This window comes from Puma concolor, chromosome B2 (genome assembly GCF_028749965.1).
Source record: "Puma concolor isolate L17-30 chromosome B2, mPumCon1.1.hap2, whole genome shotgun sequence".
Taxonomy (NCBI): Eukaryota; Metazoa; Chordata; class Mammalia; order Carnivora; family Felidae; genus Puma; species Puma concolor.
Genome location: NC_141671.1, coordinates 45,324,995 through 45,342,781, shown reverse-complemented (window position 1 = coordinate 45,342,781; position 17,787 = coordinate 45,324,995). Strand labels below are relative to the sequence as shown.

At 39.9% G+C, this 17,787-nt stretch overlaps 1 protein-coding gene across 3 annotated transcripts in view; it reads left to right on the top strand.

Annotated features, from left to right (window-relative positions):
• The window catches only part of CYP39A1 (cytochrome P450 family 39 subfamily A member 1), a 96,784-nt gene that overhangs the window by 11,937 nt on the left and 67,060 nt on the right, over nucleotides 1–17,787 (top strand). For all 3 annotated transcript variants that reach the window (XR_015251256.1, XR_015251257.1, XM_025925659.2), the window contains exons 2-6: nucleotides 2,793–2,928; nucleotides 5,386–5,560; nucleotides 6,875–7,024; nucleotides 8,174–8,267; nucleotides 16,543–16,650. Coding sequence is in view for 1 of the 3 variants with exons in the window: in XM_025925659.2 (XP_025781444.1) it covers nucleotides 2,793–2,928; nucleotides 5,386–5,560; nucleotides 6,875–7,024; nucleotides 8,174–8,267; nucleotides 16,543–16,650 (663 nt within the window). In the remaining 2 variants the exon portion in view is untranslated. The remainder of the gene's footprint in view (nucleotides 1–2,792; nucleotides 2,929–5,385; nucleotides 5,561–6,874; nucleotides 7,025–8,173; nucleotides 8,268–16,542; nucleotides 16,651–17,787) is intronic.

Sequence of the window (17,787 nt, the reverse complement as noted above, 5' to 3'; positions counted from 1 at the left end):
AGAGAGAGAGAGTGAGGGAGGGGCGGAGAAAGTGGAGGACAGAGGTTCCAAAGTGGGCTCTGTGCTGACAGCAGAGAGCCTGATGCAGAGCTCAAACTCATGAACCGTGAGATCATGACCTGAGTGGAAGTTGGACACTTAACTAACTGAGCCACCCAGGTGCCCCAAGGAAGGAAAGAATTATTGGTACCTACTGCAACCTGGGTGGATCTCAAATGAATTCTGCCAAGAAAAAAAAAAAAAGCCAATCTGAGAAATTTCTATACTATGTGATTCTCTTTTGTATAACATTCTGGAAATTCAGTATTATAGAAATGAAGACCAGGTTAGCAATTGCCAAGGGTTAAGGAAGAGGTGGGGGTGAGAGGGAAATGGAAACGACTATAAAAGGGCAGCATGAGGCATCTTTGTGATGATGGAAACGCTCTGTACCTTGACTTCATCAATACGAGCGGCCACAATACCAATGTGATACCATACTGTAGTTTTGCAAGATGTTAACACTAGGCAAAACAGAGTAATGGCTACGTGGGGTTGCTCTGTATTATTTCTTACAACTGTGCACTAGTCTGTAATTATCTCAAAATAAAAATTTTAATGACACATCACACAAGGGCCATGTCTATGACATACTGTATGTGCTTGCCTTTGCTTCATAACACTCAGACGTCATGCACAGAAGAACAAAAGCAAATCAAATAAGACCCAAAAAACCCCGTTAGCGAATTTATAACATCGCACATGATCATTTGCATGACACAGTTTTGCGATAAGTTACCTTAAATACCATGCATCAGCAGTTACCTCAGTTATTTAATGTGTTTGAACTCATCTGCTCTGCACTGTGGCCTGGGTACCTATTATGTGTTACAGAGGCCACTTTCCTAATTGGAATTCTCATTTGAACAAAACTTTAACCAACAATGGAAATCCTTCATCTGCTTCTAAATATTGACTAACAAATAACTATAGATAAGGAATACTGGAAAGTAATGCAGATGTCCAGATCACCAGTGTAAGAAAATGAGACTTCACTGTTAGGCAGCTTAACGGTTACAAGCCCACAGTTGCCTGATCGGGCCCAACAGTGTGTCAGAGGAATGATCTCGTGCCATTTCAGGGTGGTCCTAGAAATGGTTGTAATATCGAAGTAGTGACAAGCATAATATTTCGAAATACTTACAGTAACAATGATGGGATATGAAAGTATGGGTAATTGTTCTAAGAATGTATATGTTGCATGTGGTATTGTAAAGTCAGAGCCGCCATAGGAGGAAATGAGAAGGAGGGATTGGAAGGAAGAAGTGTATTATGCTCACAGGTCTGAGAGTGTGGCCACTGGGTACCATGCAGGGCCACAGGGAAGAAAGAGTCAGGAGGCAGACATTAACAGCAAGAGAAAAGTCTGTGCCTGAGCCTTTGTTGGGGCTTCCTCAAGAAAGGCAAGCAGGGCAGGGAAAACAATTGAGGACTGGCTAGTTTGAATAATTCTTGTGGGCGTTGGGCCATACTGGTGGGGTCTACTTGCCTGGTACCTGGCCTTTGGATGATTTCGGGCAGGGGAAATACTGACTTGGTGTGTGAGGGTTAGATAAGGAAGTAGATGGTGATATAAGCTCAAGGTTGGTTATTTTGCATGTGAAAGGTATGCTCCCAGATGGCTGAGCCCTTTGCTCCCTGGAAGAATTGGCTAGCCCCAGGAGGACAATCTCTACCCAGTAGTGAAACTCCAATGCCAGAGCATTAAGAATAAGAAATATAGTTAATATAATTGGCCCTGTGATGAATGGATGCCAAAGAGACACAGAGTATAAGAGAATATAGTTGGAACAACGGTTTCTTTCGATGATAGAGTCACAGATAAGATTGGGGTTTTTTTGCCTGCATTCATCATCGAAAAAAATACTAAATTACAATTTGAAGTCAATGAAAATAATGATATATTTTTCTCCCAATAAAGTCACGGACTTCCTGAAATCAAACTCTGGGCTAGTGTTTGTAGGCTGCTGGTGATCTGATGGAGGGCAGGAGTGATGATGTGGGATGACAGGGTGCATAAACATGGAGTTAAGAGAAGGTAAGAGTGTGGAATCCATGATGCAAGTGAGCAAGTGCAGACATTCCACAGGAGCAGGACGTCCCCTCTGTCCTAACCCAAAGGGAAGCATGGAGAATGGATACAAACGTGTATCTTTGCAAGATCTGGTGGTGACAATTTGAGAGTGCCCTTACTTGATTGCCCCCGTTTTCCTCGTGAGCTACGAAGCCAGAACTATCTCTGTGTGGCATGGGTAGGGCAGGTATCCAAGGGAAATAGTAATTTTGGAAAGTGAGACAGTGAACACATTAGAGGACTTTTCAGGATCGCAGGACATTGTTGCATGACCACAGATTTAAGGTAAAATCAGTCAGCTGTTTTGTATGTTTTTCTTGAACAAAATTGAGCAGTAGATTGCTCGTGAGCCTACTGCTATCTGGAAAACAAGGTTCAAACATCACTGTTGACATAATTTCTAATAATTATTTCTAGTTATTATTTCTTACTACAAGAAAGGAAGCTTCAAACAAATAACATGATCAAAAGGAAGGTTAAGTATCAGGACAGAATAAATCATGATTTATATAATTTATATTTGGCTGAATCTGCCAAAATGTATAATGTTACTATATATAAGCATAATAATTTGTGTCTTGTCTATAACTTCAGCACTGGGGTTCTTGTGTAACCCATGGCCCATAACTTATTTATTAGAAATGCTTCCTAATATCTGTATTTATGTGTTTTCTTCCAGTATGGACCAGTATTTACAGTCTTTGTTATGGGCACCCGAATGACCTTTGTTACTGAAGAAGAGGGAATTAATGTGTTTCTAAAATCCAAAGAAATAAATTTTGAACTAGCAGTGCAAAAGCCCGTCTATCGTACAGGTAAAGAATATTTTCAGATAGTTTGTTTGAATACAGCATTGGTCCAAGAGCAGCTTTGGGTAACAACCCCTCACTCCTCTACCGAGAATGATGACAACCCTTATTTTATGCTCTAAAGTGGGAACATAAGATAGAAAGAACATCTGATGATTTTGGTAGTTGACAAACGAATTCTTGGCAGCCTCATTTCAGTCTTAACTAGACGTGTGTAAGAGACGAGGTTACCTCGCTGCTGTTTATTTGGAAAATATTCGGAATCTGTATCCTGTTACAGCTCCCACGATGTTCACTGGGACATGAACATCTGCTGCCGTGTATACAGTGTTCTTCAGGCTATAGCTCTTGGCTTGATCACATGTTGCTACTCTGCTCACTGAAAGTAGAATTCCACTGCTTAGTAAGCCCTTTACTATGGCATTTCCTGACACATTCCATAGGGCTATTAAGGTAAGTGGGGCTTGGCGTCATGTAATCGGCGGCCTTTTGTTCTCCATCCTCAGAGACTGCTGGATTGTACTTGTCAGCATGCTTCTGGTGTGACCGTCCACTTTATTTCTTCCCAGGCTGCAAACGTGTGGTGCTGAAGCCATTTGTCCTCCCAAGAATGCAGAGCGATTGCATTTTTGTGCCTGATTCTTCTTTTCCTTGGTTTCTTTTTCTTTTCTTTTCTGGTTTTTTTTTTTTTTTTTTTTTGCTTCTTTCTTAGTTTTTCTCTTCATGTAGCCTCTCATGCATTTCTTACCATTAAAACAGAACGGTTTTAAAAGCTGTGAGTGACCGATAGCATGATGATCATTTATTTTTGCTTGCATGAAAATCACAACATGTTGGCCAAATTCTTTGACGATTTAGTGCTTCTTAATATTTAAACTGTGGAAGTCCAGAGGCACCTGGGTGGCTCATTTGGTTAAGCGTCCGACTTCGGCTCAGGTCATGATCTTACGGTTCACGGTTCAGGCCCCACGTAGAGCTCCACACGGTACAGATCCTGCTTGGGATTCTCTCTCTCTCCCTCTCCCTCCGAGCCCCTCCCCCACTCATGCTGTCTCATCTCTCTCTCTCTCTCTCTCTCTCTCTCTCTCTCAGAATAAACAAACTTAAAAAAGTTAAATAAATAAACTATGGAATTCCAGATCAAAGAATAGAAATATTCTGAAGGCTCTTGATCTGTATCTTCATATATCCCTCCAGAAAAATATGCCAACCTCTCATGTGATAGGGCTGCATAGAAGTGGCCAAGTTTTTTCACCTCTGCCTCTACTGGGGACTTTCATGTTTAAATATTTCTATTTAATAGACAAAATATGTTAATATAAGTACTCTTGAGCCAGCTTCCTTTGCCTCTCGTACATTCCCCTGCTACAGAGATGTATACTCAGGAGATCTAAACATTATTTTTAATGAACTTGTATAAAATGTAACCTACCCATAATAGGCTGATGAAATATAAAACCAAACATTATTTTTTTGCAAAAGTTACTTTGCCGACAATAAAAGAGGATTAAAGAAAAATATGTAAGACTAGTGAGTTTAAAAATTCATACTCTTACTGGCCAAACTCAAGCAGGAGTGTGTGTGTATCATGGAAGGATCATGAACAAACACTAATGCAAAGGAACAAGAGCTACTCATGGGATTAGGAAAGGCCTCCTGGCGGAAGTGATATTCAGTAAAACACTTGAAGGAGAAAAAGAAGTTGGCAGGATAAATGTGTGGCTTATAGTTGTGGGTGTGTGGGAATGGGGTAAGGCTGGTCAAGTAAAGAGTTTTGAGCAGATAGTACATCTCATAAAAATGATGGGAAATATAAATATTAGAATACACTGTACCTGGAATACAAATCTCAGGAGGGGGGGCAGGAAGGGGCTGGAAATGTCACGGGAAAACTAGAAAGGTAGTAGAATGCCTTGTAAACTTTGTTAAGGATAGGAAGCCAACGAAAGCCTAACATGGAAATAAGTGGTGTCTGGGTGGCTCAGTCGGTTAAGGGTCCGACTTCGGCTCAGGTCGTGATCTCACCTCAGTTTCTGAGTTGGAGCCCTGCGTTGGGCTCTGTGCTGACAGCTTGGAGCCTAGAGCCTCCTTCAGATTCTGTGTCTCCCTCTCTCTCTGCCCCTCCCCCACTCATGCTCTGTCTTTCTCTCTCTCTCAAAAATAAACATCAAAACTTTTTTTTTAAATAAATAAAGATAAAAATAAAACCACTACATTTATGTTTCCCAGAGGTCCTCCGAATCACCCACTTGTAGATCACCCCTTAGAGTGAATCTCCCTACAGACTTTTACTGACTCACAGGATAGGTCGAATCTTCACCTGCTCTTATTTGTGGGAGGCGATTTTATGTAAGGGGAGGACTTTGGATCTAGTCCCTCCTGACCAAGTAATAGTAGATGTAGGTTGACTATTTGCTTCAAGGAGTCATTGCTTCTTTTGAAAATAGTTTTCTCTGTTTATAGCATCAATTCCAAAAAATACTTTTTTAACACTGCATGAAAAACTTTATGTCACGATCAAAGGGAAAATAGGGACTGTGAACCTATATCAATTCACTGGACAACTGACTGAGGAACTACATGAGCAACTGGAGAAATTAGGCACTCATGGGACAATGGAGCTGAGCAACTTCGTAAGGTAAATAGTTGCATTAGTAGGGGTTAATCTTGTAGGGTTTTTGCATGTGGGTCTTTTTTTGGGGGGGGGAGGATAAAAAAATCTGCAGCCAGTGCATTGAACGTAAAAAATTATCTGGTGGATTAATGAAGTCTAAGTAGGTAATTATGAGATTATATTAATCTTTTCAATTCTAATTAACAGGTAGTTTTTAGTTAGCACACCAATTTTAAGGTGAGCAAATAAGCCCATACAATCATTTAAAAACATTTATAGTAATTTCTCTTTAGTGATGCCATGCCACATAGAACATATCTACCTACAGGGGATGCTGATAGGTGAGACAGGGTAGGGCAGTGGAGGAAGCCAAATGGCCTCAGCTGTGTTCTGAAGCTTTCTGGCAAAGGTCAGGGCTGGTCAGAGGGAGCCATGAGAAAAATTCCCAGCATGCATAAGGAGATTTGGTAAATTGAAGTTACTGCGTCGGCCATTTTTCCATCTCATTAGGATGCCGAGGGCAGGATTCAATAGTTCAGATTCATGATAAAAGAGCAGCGTTTACTATTTTGTTAGAGGTCCAACAAGAGAGAGAGAGGAAAACAAACCAAAAAACAAAATAAGCAGCCATCCAAACTTGTAGCATGTCCAGTACCTACAACAAAACAAAGCAAATTCTTGGATGTCTTTGAAACTTTGGGGGAAGCAGATCCTGAAAAACTGGTGAAGAAGGGATGGTAAATAAAAATGAAACAGTACTTGGTGTCACTAGTCTAAGTCGTATTAATAATCTTTGATTTTTTTTCACTTAAGTATGCCACAGTAATCATTTTATTTACTTATGGCAAAACTTAATGACGATAGGTACTATATTTCAGTACGCAGTGGTTCAGATCTGTGGGATCCTGTGAGAGCTTAGGAAATTTGGTAACTAGTGTTGCCCTGAGGCTTTGGTTATTTTTTGCTGCTCTCTAAAATCATGGGCTGTATCTTAGTTAGTGGTATTACTTGCTAAGTAAGCGCTTGTTGAAATTACATTGAGTCAATTTCTTTCTGGCGTATCATCTCACATTTGTCAAGATCTAACAATGCTTGCTTAGAAAGCATTTTAAAATCTTCAGAGAAATAAACCAAAATTTCAGTTACCCCTAAGTTATCTTGACCACAGTGAGCAAATATTAAAACCTTCTAAGAGTAACACTTTCCCAAAAGAATCTGTGGCACATTATTATCTACCCCTAATATATATCTATTGAAGTAACGCCCTTTTTTTTTGTATCCTGTACCTTTCTTCTTTGGTCATTGGGTCTGACTTTTTATGTGTTTTTATCTTTGTAGGCATCTGCTTTATCCGGTTTCAGTGAATATACTCTTCCAAAAAGGCTTGTTCCCCACAAATGAGAGAAAAATCAGGGAGTTCCATCAGCATTTTCAAGCTTACGACGAAGGTTTCGAGTACGGGTCCCAGATGCCAGAGTGTCTCCTAAGGTAGAGAGATTTTCCCTATAATTAATTAACCAACCAAGCTCCTCCCAGAAATACATACGTGTCTCATTTTCCTCTTCTGAGTAGGGAGAGCAGCATCCAAGTGGAAGACACAAAAGCTACTTCTCATGATCAGATTTTATTTGTGGTTTGTGTTTAAATTATTGGAGGAACTGAAGAAGAGAGAGATGCATTCTTTCCTTTTTTTTTTTTTAATTTTGAGAAGCAAAAATGAGATGGGAGAGAGGGAAAGCGAGAGAGAGAGTGTCAACATGAAACGAAGAATTTCTCTCATTTACTGCTTATTATTATCACAGTCGTGGCTGTAGTTTGGAACCATGCTAAATCACCAAGTATCATCGATCATAGATGTTGTTGTTTTTAGTCTCTCTGAGGCAAAAGGAGACATGGTCAAATGTATTTCTCACGGTTGGCTCTCATGGTTTGAATGCAAAATAACACATGAATTCTTAAATGCCTTAGCAGCTGGTCTGCAGTAGTGGTTGGTCAGATAATATTAAAAAGATCTCGGGGCGCCTGGGTGGCGCAGTCGGTTAAGCGTCCGACTTCAGCCAGGTCACGATCTCGCGGTCCGTGGGTTCGAGCCCCGCGTCGGGCTCTGGGCTGATGGCTCAGAGCCTGGAGCCTGTTTCCGATTCTGTGTCTCCCTCTCTCTCTGCCCCTCCCCCGTTCATGCTCTGTCTCTCTCTGTCCCAAAAATAAATAAACGTTGAAAAAAAAAAATTAAAAAAAAAAAAAAAAAAAAAAAAAAAAGATCATAGCCGGTTTGTTTCACCCGGCTTAAGCCAGTCCTCGGTCCCTGTGCAAGTTTTTCATCCTTCAGCAACTGACAACAGCCCAAGTAAAAGTAGGGCAAGCAGGTCATTCTCTTTTTTTTTGTATTCGATGCCAATCCTGTAAGAATGCAAACATTTATTCGCAAAAAAAAATCACTAAAAATGTGGCTGCCTTGCCTCCTCGATTTTTCTTGTGGACTAGTAAGTCTGAAGGAAGACCTCGCATGAAATTCTGGCAAAACTGAAGACGAAGCTTGGAGAAATAATTCCATAGTTATTCCCCCTTTCGCGCCGTGACCGGTTATTCCTGAAGTGCTTTCCCGTTAACTTATGCACCTACTTTTTCCTCACCCAGTCACTGGTCGAAATCCAAAAAGTGGCTTTTAGCACTCTTTGAGAAAAACATTCCCGATATAAAAACATACAGATCTGCGAAAGATAATTCCGTGGTAAGTATCCCTTAGTTGTTTTTTTTTCTAAAATATGTGGGATGAAAGCAGTCATAAGCTATGGTTTTTAAAAGATGTTTTGCTAAAAACTCATAAGATTGTTCAGGTGACATGTTTGTGTCAAGTACCGTGTTGGATGTTTACGTACATTAATCTGTGGCTACATCCTCACAACAATGAGGTAGGTATTATTGGTCTTCTACATAAAGAAAAAAACTGAGGGTACGGCAACAACATATAACAAGATGCTCAAGGTTTTACTGATTTATGTATCCTGCAGTTGTGTCAGCAATGGTAGGTAGGAATTATGGTGCGTCAGGCAAGGAGAACAAAGCTCCATAGGCTTTGTTCTTCATGTCACTACCACTGATTGTTTCTCTCTTCAAACGCAAGGATGTGGTAAGATATAATTTGAAAAGCAATGCCCTGGGAGCCACTGTCCTAAGGGTCCTAGATCTGTGGTTCTTCAGGTGTGGTCCCTAGACCAATGGTACCAACATCGCCTTGGGACCACTCAATCGGAAACTCTGGGATGGAGCCCACCAGTCTGTGCTTTGATGGGCCTTCCAGGTGGTTCTTACACTTGCGTAATGAAAGGAAGAAAGGTTCTCAGCCCTGTCTGCTCATCAGAATCTCTGGGAAGCTTTGAAAACTATCTGATTCTCCAGACTTCCCCTACCCTCCACTGATCAGAGACTGGGATTCACTGAGTCTGAGCGCGGGCTCAACTTCGGTCTCCAGTCACATGACCTTGGGCGTGGCACCTCGCCTCTTGGCCTCAGTTTCTTCACCTGCCTCATAGAATGTGGGGCTTAAATGAGTTAATATTTGTGAAGCAATTAGAGAGTAGTGAGGACCACATCAGAGCTTACACCATGTGATTATCATTAAAAATCAGATCTTTTTTTTTAAATATGAAATTTATTGTCAAATTGGTTTCCATACAACACCCAGTGGTCATCCCAAAATGTGCCCTCCTCAATACCTATCACCCACCCACCCCTCCCTCCCACCCCCCATCAACCCTCAGTTTGTTCTCAGTTTTTATGATTCTCTTATGCTTTGGCTCTCTCCCTCTCTAACCTCTTAAAAATCAGATCTTTTAGTATTTACAGATGATACCAAACATCTCTGTTTGCTTGCTTTTATGTTATGATAGCAAGTGTTATCACAAGCAACTCTGCTTAACACTGGAGAGGAAGGTCGCGTTAGAAAAATAGGGATGTGTAAATGCTTAGGTATCTCCCTCCTAAATAAAGAGAACAGAAAACTACTCTGGAATGCCCTTTATTGATAAATGATGTTGCAGCTAAGGATTCTATTTTATAAACAGACCCAGACAAATACATTTTTGTTTGCATAATTTTCCAGGATTGAGGGGAAAAGCCCCATGTGTGTAAAAGATTCATCCATATAGATCTGCAATTTGTGGGTCTGGAAACAGGGTTTTTAATGCCACAGCTAAACTCTCCACTGACAATACTTCTAGAGTAACATTTCTCATTCCTATTCTGAAGAAAGGAGGCATTTTTTTTTTTTTTTAACGTTTATTCATTTTTGGGACAGAGAGAGACAGAGCATGAATGGGGGAAGGTCAGAGAGAGAGGGAGACACAGAATCGGAAGCAGGCTCCAGGCTCTGAGCCATCAGCCCAGAGCCCGACGCGGGGCTTGAACTCACGGACCGCGAGATCATGACCTGAGCTGAAGTCGGACGCCCAATGGACTGAGCCACCCAGGCGCCCCGAAAGGAGGCATTTTTAATCATAGGTACTCCAACTTGCTATTTGAATAGAGACACATTTTGAACTTTGCTGAAGATAGTCCAACATTTAAGACTTTAGGACAGAAGCACCTGGGTGGCACAGTCGGTTAAGTGTCTGACTTCGGCTCAGGTCATGATCCCATGGTTCTGGGGTTCAAGCCCCACATCAGTCTCTGTGCTGACAGATCAGAGCCTGGAGCCTGCTTCGGATTCTGTGTCTCCCTCTCTCTCTGCCCCTTCCCTGCTCGCGCTTTCTCTCTTTCTCTAAAAAAAATTAATAAACACTTAAAAAGTTTTTTTAAAAGACTGGGAGAGAACTCAGTTTGAACATTCATGAGAAGTTTTCATTTTTTTGTGTATCATTTCTGTTTCTTCCAACAGTGTTCACACTGAGCTTGTGTTTTGTACCCAGTTTTTTTTTAATGTGGGCTAAGAAGAAAATAAAAGATTCTGTTGTCTTCTACTGTATAAGTAGATTTCAATGGCCTAGTTAAGCAGAAGACTGGAAGAGGTTTTTGTTTTTTTAAAATATTACACACACATTTCATCACATTATAAACATCAAACGTGGTGATTTCTCTCTTGTTATTCTAGATGTATATTAAACTAGTATTTTCATTTAAAATTAAGACTGCACCTACAGAATAGCATATCCAGAGAATGAAATCCATCTATAGGATTTTTCATGAGGTACAAACTTTGTGTTGCAACAATTTACGTTGTATGATAAAACCTAGGATTTTCAATTTTGCTAATCCATTGTCACAAAAACAGTAACAATGAGACATCGGTAGCATTTCTGTGGTGCTTACTCAGTGCTAGGTGTAGTGTTACACATTCCACAAGTTCATGACTCATTTTTCACAACCACTATAATACCTGGAAAACTGGGGATTATTAAAACCAGGAAGCTGAGGATTAGGGTGGTTAATCACTTTTGAAACATTACATGCCTTTGTAAGTAACAGCAATAGTCTCCCATCATGTATTTTCTTTGATAGTGATTTAACAGTTATTTCTCATATCATAAGACCCGAAGCAAAACTACTAACGGTAAAATGCAGTTCTCTTAATCCCTAATCCATGAGAGATGTGGGTTGTATCTCTCATGGGGCAGTATAGCGTAGTAGCTAAGAGTGTGGGCTCCAGAGCCAGGACCTGGCTCAAAGGGTATGAATCCCAGCTCAATCATCGACACGCTGCCTGTCCCTGGCAAAGTTCCTAACTTAATTGTGCTTCAGTTTCCTCAAATGTAAAACGGTGAAGATAATGGTATCTACTTCTTGGAATCGTGGTGGGGATTGGATGGTTAAATACTTGTAAAGCCCATAAAACAGAACTCGCCTTAGCAGGCAATGACTAGGCATTAGCTACCATCATTTCTGTAACCTAAACCTGAGTTATTGAAGGCTCCAAGTGCATGAGCAGCTCAATGAAAATGGTACAGTGTCTGAATTTCTTCCCCCTGATGGGAAATGGCCACTGATAAAGGGGTGTTCAGGAAACCTCCCAGTGAAGAAAACATGCTCAGGGAATTTAATTTGTGTGGTGACCCGAGAGCAATTGTAGGTGGTCTTGGATGGGGCTCTGAGCTTAGTTGGCACCATTCCAGTCAAATATCAGTTCTCTTCATGTTGCGGTATTTATAATATATACTGGCTTGACGATACTTTCTTCATGGTGTATAGGCTGAGAATCTTCGTGGAAAATGGGGAAAGGATTTTTTCTTGAATTCTTCAGAGATCTGTGTTTCTGTGTTGCTGGCATTTCCCTAAAAGCAGAGGTTTATTATTTTTTTATTTTATTTTTTATTTTTTAAAATTTATATCCAAATTAGTTAGCATCTAGTGCAACAGTGATTTCAGGAGTAGATTCCTTAGTGCCCCTGACCCGTTTAGCCCATCCCCCCTCCCACAGCCCCTCCCGTAACCCTCCGTTTGTTCTCCATATTTATGAGTCTCTTCTGTTTTGTCCCCCTCCCTGTTTTTACATTATTTTTGTCTCCCTTCCCTTATGTTCCTCTGTTTTGTCTCTTAAAGTCCTCATATGAGTGAAGTCATATGATTTTTGTCTTTCTCTGACTGACTAATTTCATTTAGCATCATACCCTCCAATTCCACCCATGTAGTTGCAAATGGCAAGATTTCATTCTTTTTGATTGCCGAGTAATACTCCATTGTATATATATACCATATCTTTATCCATTCATCCACCGATGGACATTTGGGCTTTTGCCATTCTTTGGCTATTGTTCATAGTGCTGCTATAAACATGGGGGTGCATGTGTCCCTTCAAAACAGCACACCTGTATCCCATGGTTAACTGCCTAGTAGTGTGATTGCTGGGTCATAGGGTAGTTCTATTTTTAGTTTTTTAAGGAACCTCTGTACTGTTTTCCAGAGTGGCTGCACCAGCTTGCATTCCCACCAACAAAAAGCAGAGGTTTATTTTTTAAAAATTGTCAAAATGCTATTATGTACTAAGTTTTGTTTTAGGCACTTTATAGGTAGTAACTGATTTAATTCTCACAACAATCCTATGAGGTAGATACCGTGTTATGGCCATTTTATTGATGAGCTTAAAGCAACTTGTCCAAGGTTACCTAGGTCTTGAGTAACTAAACCAGGTTCTGGTTACACATAAGGATCTTGGAAGTTGCAACTCCATCCTAACAACAAGTAGCAGGTGGAATGGACCAATGTTGGAATTATCAGATTGAGACTTTGAAACAACTGGGGTCCATGCAGAAAATAGACTGAATGCTAGAACAGATGGACAATGTAGGCAGAGAGATGGCAATCCTTAGAATGAACCAAAATTAAATGCTAGGTATAATAAACACTATAGCAGAAATGAAGAATGCCTTTGATGGACTTATTTGTAGGCTGGCGGAGCTGAGAAAAGAATCTCTGAGCTAGAGGATGTATCAGTTGAATCCCCAAAAACTGAAAATCAAAGGGAACAAACACTGAAAAAAAAAATACAGCAGAACATCCAAAGACTGTGGAAATGTGGGACAACTACAAAAGACATAGTATACATATAATGGGAATACCAAAAGGAGGAAAAAAAAGGGAGAAAGGAACAGAAGACATATTTGACAATGATAATGACAGAATTTCCCCCCATTTAATGTCAGACACCAAATCATAGATCCAGGAAGCTCAGAGAACATCAATCATGTAAACACCAAAAACTACACCTCAGCATATTACTTTTAAATTACAGAAAACCAAAGATAAAAAATCCCAAAAGAAGCCAGAAGGAAAAAATCCATATCTCCAGGGGAACAAAGATGAGAATTACATCTGACCTCTCCTTAGAAACCATGCAAGCAAAAAAAGAGTAGAGTGGAGTATTAAAAGAGTCGAGTGAGAAAAAAAGCACCCCCAGTCTGGAATTCTATACCCTGTGAAATTATCCTTTAAAAGTGAAGGAGAAATAAAGACCTTCTCAGACAAACAGAAGTTGAGGGAATTTGTTGCCAATACACCTTCTTTATAAGAAATATTAATAAAGCAGTTCTTTACAGAGAAGAAAAATAATATAGGTCAGAAATTCAGATCTATATAAAGAAGGGAAGAGCATCAAAGAAATAAACAAAGTTGAAATAAAAATGTGTTTTCCTTAATCTTAACTGATCTAACAGATATAATTTGCTCAAATTATAATAGCAACAATGTATTTGATTATATATATATATATATATATGCACACTTATGTGTGCTTGTATATAAATGAAATTATATATGGTTATTTGGTTGTCTCTCTATATTCTTTATCATATCTTTCTGTAATAAACTGGTTATCCACTAAATAAAATGTTTCTCTGAGTTCTGTGAGCCCCTTTAGCAAATTAATTGAACCTCAGGAAGGCGTTGTGGGAACCTCTGATTTTTATAAGTACAGATAACAACCTGGAGTTGCAGCTGGCATCTGAAGCCCAAGGAGGAGGTTTTTGGAACCTCTGGTCTGTAGCCTGTTGGTCCAAAGTCCAGGTAATAACCTGGGCTGTGACTGGCATCTGAAGGGCAGGTGCAAGGGTGGAGAAAGGGTATAATCTTGTAGGACTAACAAGTCCAGGACTAACAAGTCCTGACAGACTAACACTTAACCTGTATAATCTCATGCTATTTCTGGGTAGATAGTGTCAGAATTGAATTGAATTATAGGGCACCCAGATACTGTCCTGAATATCATTTATCATTGCTTGAAACTTCCCTCCCCCACTCCCCATACACATACATATTAGACATTGGTACCAGAACCCCATAGCAAAGATGTCCTCTTTACCACCATGTTCAACATGATGCTGAAAGTGCTTGCTAATACAATAAGTCAAGAAAAGGAAATTAAAGTTACATTTATCAGGACAGAAGACATAAAACTATCTTTTTTCTTAGATGCCATGATCATATGTATTGAAAATCCAAAAGAATCAACAAACTATTAGAACTAATAAGCAATTATAGCAAAGTTGCAGGAGACAAGTTAATATACAAAAGTTAATTGCTTTCCCATATACCAACAGTGAATGAGTGGAGTATAAGATTAGAAACACAATACCATTTACATTAGTATCCCCCCCAAATGAAATATTTAGGTATAAACTTAACAAATGATGTATAAGATCTGCATGAGGAAAGCTACAAAACTCTGATGAACAAAACCAAAGAACCAAGTAAATAGAGATTTTATGTTCATGGATAGGAAGATTCGATATTGTCAAGATGTCAGTTCTTCCCAACTGAACCTATACGTTCAATGTAGTCTCAGTAAAAATTCCAGCAAGTTATTTTATGGATATCAGTAAACTGATTCCAAAGTTTATGTGGAGAGTCAAAAGACCCAGAATCACCAGCACAATATTCAAGGAGAATAACAAAATTCTTCAAAAGAGCAATGCTCCCCAACTGCAAGATTTATTGTAATGCTATAGTCGTCAGGGCAGTGTGGTATGGGCGAAAGAATAGACAAATAGATTGATGGAACAGAATAGAGAACCCAGAAATAGACCCTTTTAAATATAATCAACTGACCTTTGACAAAGAAGCAAAGGCAATATAAAGAAACAAAGATAGACTCTTCAACAGATGGTGCTAAAACAGTTGGGACACCCACATGCAAAAAAAAAAAAAAAAAACATCTAGACACAGATCTTATACAGTTCACAAAAATTTACTCAAATGAGTCACGGACCTAAGTGTAAAATGCAAGAGTATAAAACTACTGGAAGATAACATGGGAGGAAACCTGCTTGACCTTGGGATATGGTGATGCCTATTTAAGTATCACACCAAAAAATACAACCCATGAGAGAAGATGAAAGCGTATGAAAAGATGGTCCACATCATATGTCATCAGTGAAATGTAAACGAAAACAACACTGAACTACCACGACACTCATTCTGTCCAGAATCTGGAACACTGACACCACCACCGGTGTTGCTGGTGAGGATGCGAAGCAACAAGAACTCTCATTCGTTGTTGAGGGGGCAAAATGGTACAGACACTTGGGAAAACACTTTGGTGGTTTCTTATAGAAAACAGCAACAACAACAACATACTCTTACCATAAAATGTAGCAATTACGCTGCTTGATATTTGCCCAAATGATTTAAAAACTTATGTTCACACAAAAAACCTGCACAGGGATGTTTACAATAGCTTTATTCATAACTTATAAAACTTGAAGGCACCAAGATGCCCTTTAGTAGGTAAATGGATACACTGTGGTACATCTAGGGACTGGAATATTATTCAGCACTCAAAAGGAATGAACTATGCAGCCATGAAAAGACATGGACAAACCATAAATTCATAGCACTAAGTGAACGAAGCCCATCTAAGAAGGCTACATAATGTATAGTTTCAACCGTGTGACACTCTGGAAAAGGCAAGATGTGGAGAAAGGAAAAAGACCAGTGGTTGTTGGAGAGGAAGGAGAGGTAAATTGGCAGAACACAGAGGATTTTTAGGGTAGTGAAAATAATTTGTGTGACATTGTAATGATGTCTGCGTATCATCATGCATTTGTTCAAACCAATAGAGTTTATAATGCCAAAAGTGAACCCTAAGGTAAACTATGGACTTTAGGTGATTATGATGTGTCCGTGTCCTTGATCCATGGTAAAAAAAAAAAAAATACCATTTTGGTGAATGATATTAATAGTAGGGAAGGCTGTACATGAGTGGGAGTGAGGGTCATATGGGAAGTCTTTGTACCTTCCTCTCAATCTTATTGTAAACCTAAAACTGCTCTAAAAAAACTAAAGTCTTTACAAAAAAAACAAAAACCTAAGCCAGAATTTGAACCAGTGCATAAAGCAGCAGAGCCCCTACTCCTAATTACTATCCTGCTGGTAAGAATATATATCCCTTAGCATGCCTCAAGCTGCAAGGCTAGGAATGGCAGAAATAGCTTATTTGAAAAATATGCATGCTCTTTGTTTATTAACAGCACTCTTTGTCACGTAGCTGTGGTTTGACAGTATGTATTTCTTTTAAACAGACATTAATGCAGACTTTGCTGGATATCATAGAGATGGAAAGAAATGAAGAAAAGAGCCCCAACTATGGGCTTTTAATACTTTGGGCTTCTCTGTCCAATGCTGTCCCTGTAAGTATATTAGTAAAGTAAGGGTTACAGTTCTGTCTACTGCAATTTCAAGTTTTTTCCTTCGTTTTTCTTTCTGTTCTTTCTATTATGGGAAAGAAAAAAGACAGCAGTGGATCTGGTTGTGAGCTAGGAAAACAAAACTCACATGGCTAGTAAAATCTGATAAAGCCACAGAGGAGGCAAAGCAGAGATCTCAAGTGAATTCTGCCCTCTGCAAGGCAGCTCGTCCCAGGCTAAGGGAAAAACTTGCACTTTGGGGTCAATTGTGACAACACTGCTTATGGAGCACTTTCTTTGTCAGGCAACATGCTTAGTATTAGCGCTTGAAATGAGTAGGTCTTGACTCTAACATTTTACTGGGGAGAGAGTAGGCAAATGGATAATTTGAGACAGAATTGGGCTGGAATCAAGATATCCCCCTCCAGAGCTGTGGAATCTCAAAGAGGTAACTTCAACCCTCAGCCTCCATTTCCTTTTGGGTAATGAAGGGATAATACAGCTCCTGGTATGGTCCTAGGACTTGGGTACTTAATGAGTGGTGACTCTCATTTCTCTACAAGGTTGTTGCAAGGATTCAGTGAGATAAACCCCGCTGGTACCCGGTGAATATCAGTTTGTGTTAGGTGGCATCTATGTCCTGTAAGCTTCCCCATGAATGGAACTGGTGACCTTGGAACTCACAATACTTCTGAAGAGAGCAGAGAATTTTTTTATGTTTACTTACTCTGAGAGAGAGAGAGAGAGAGAAAGAGAAAACAAGCACAGAAGCCAGGGAGGGGCAGAGAGAGAGAGAGAGAGAGAGAGAGAGAGAGAGAGAGAATCCCAAGCAGGCTCCACACTGTCAGCACAGAACCCAAAGCAGGACTCGAACCCTGAGGTCATGACCTGAGCCAAATCCAAGAGTTGGACACTTAACCAACTGAGCCAGCCAGGTGCGCCGAGAACAGAGACTTTTTAACTGTTTCTTTTTTATTTATTTTTTTAGTATTTATTTATTTTTGAGCGAAAGAGGGACAGAACGCAAACAGGGGAGGGGCAGAGAGCAAGGAAGACGGAGATTCTAAAACAGGCTCCGGGCTCTGAGCTGTCAGCACAGAGCCCAACGTGGGGCTCGAACTCATGAACTGTGAGATCGTG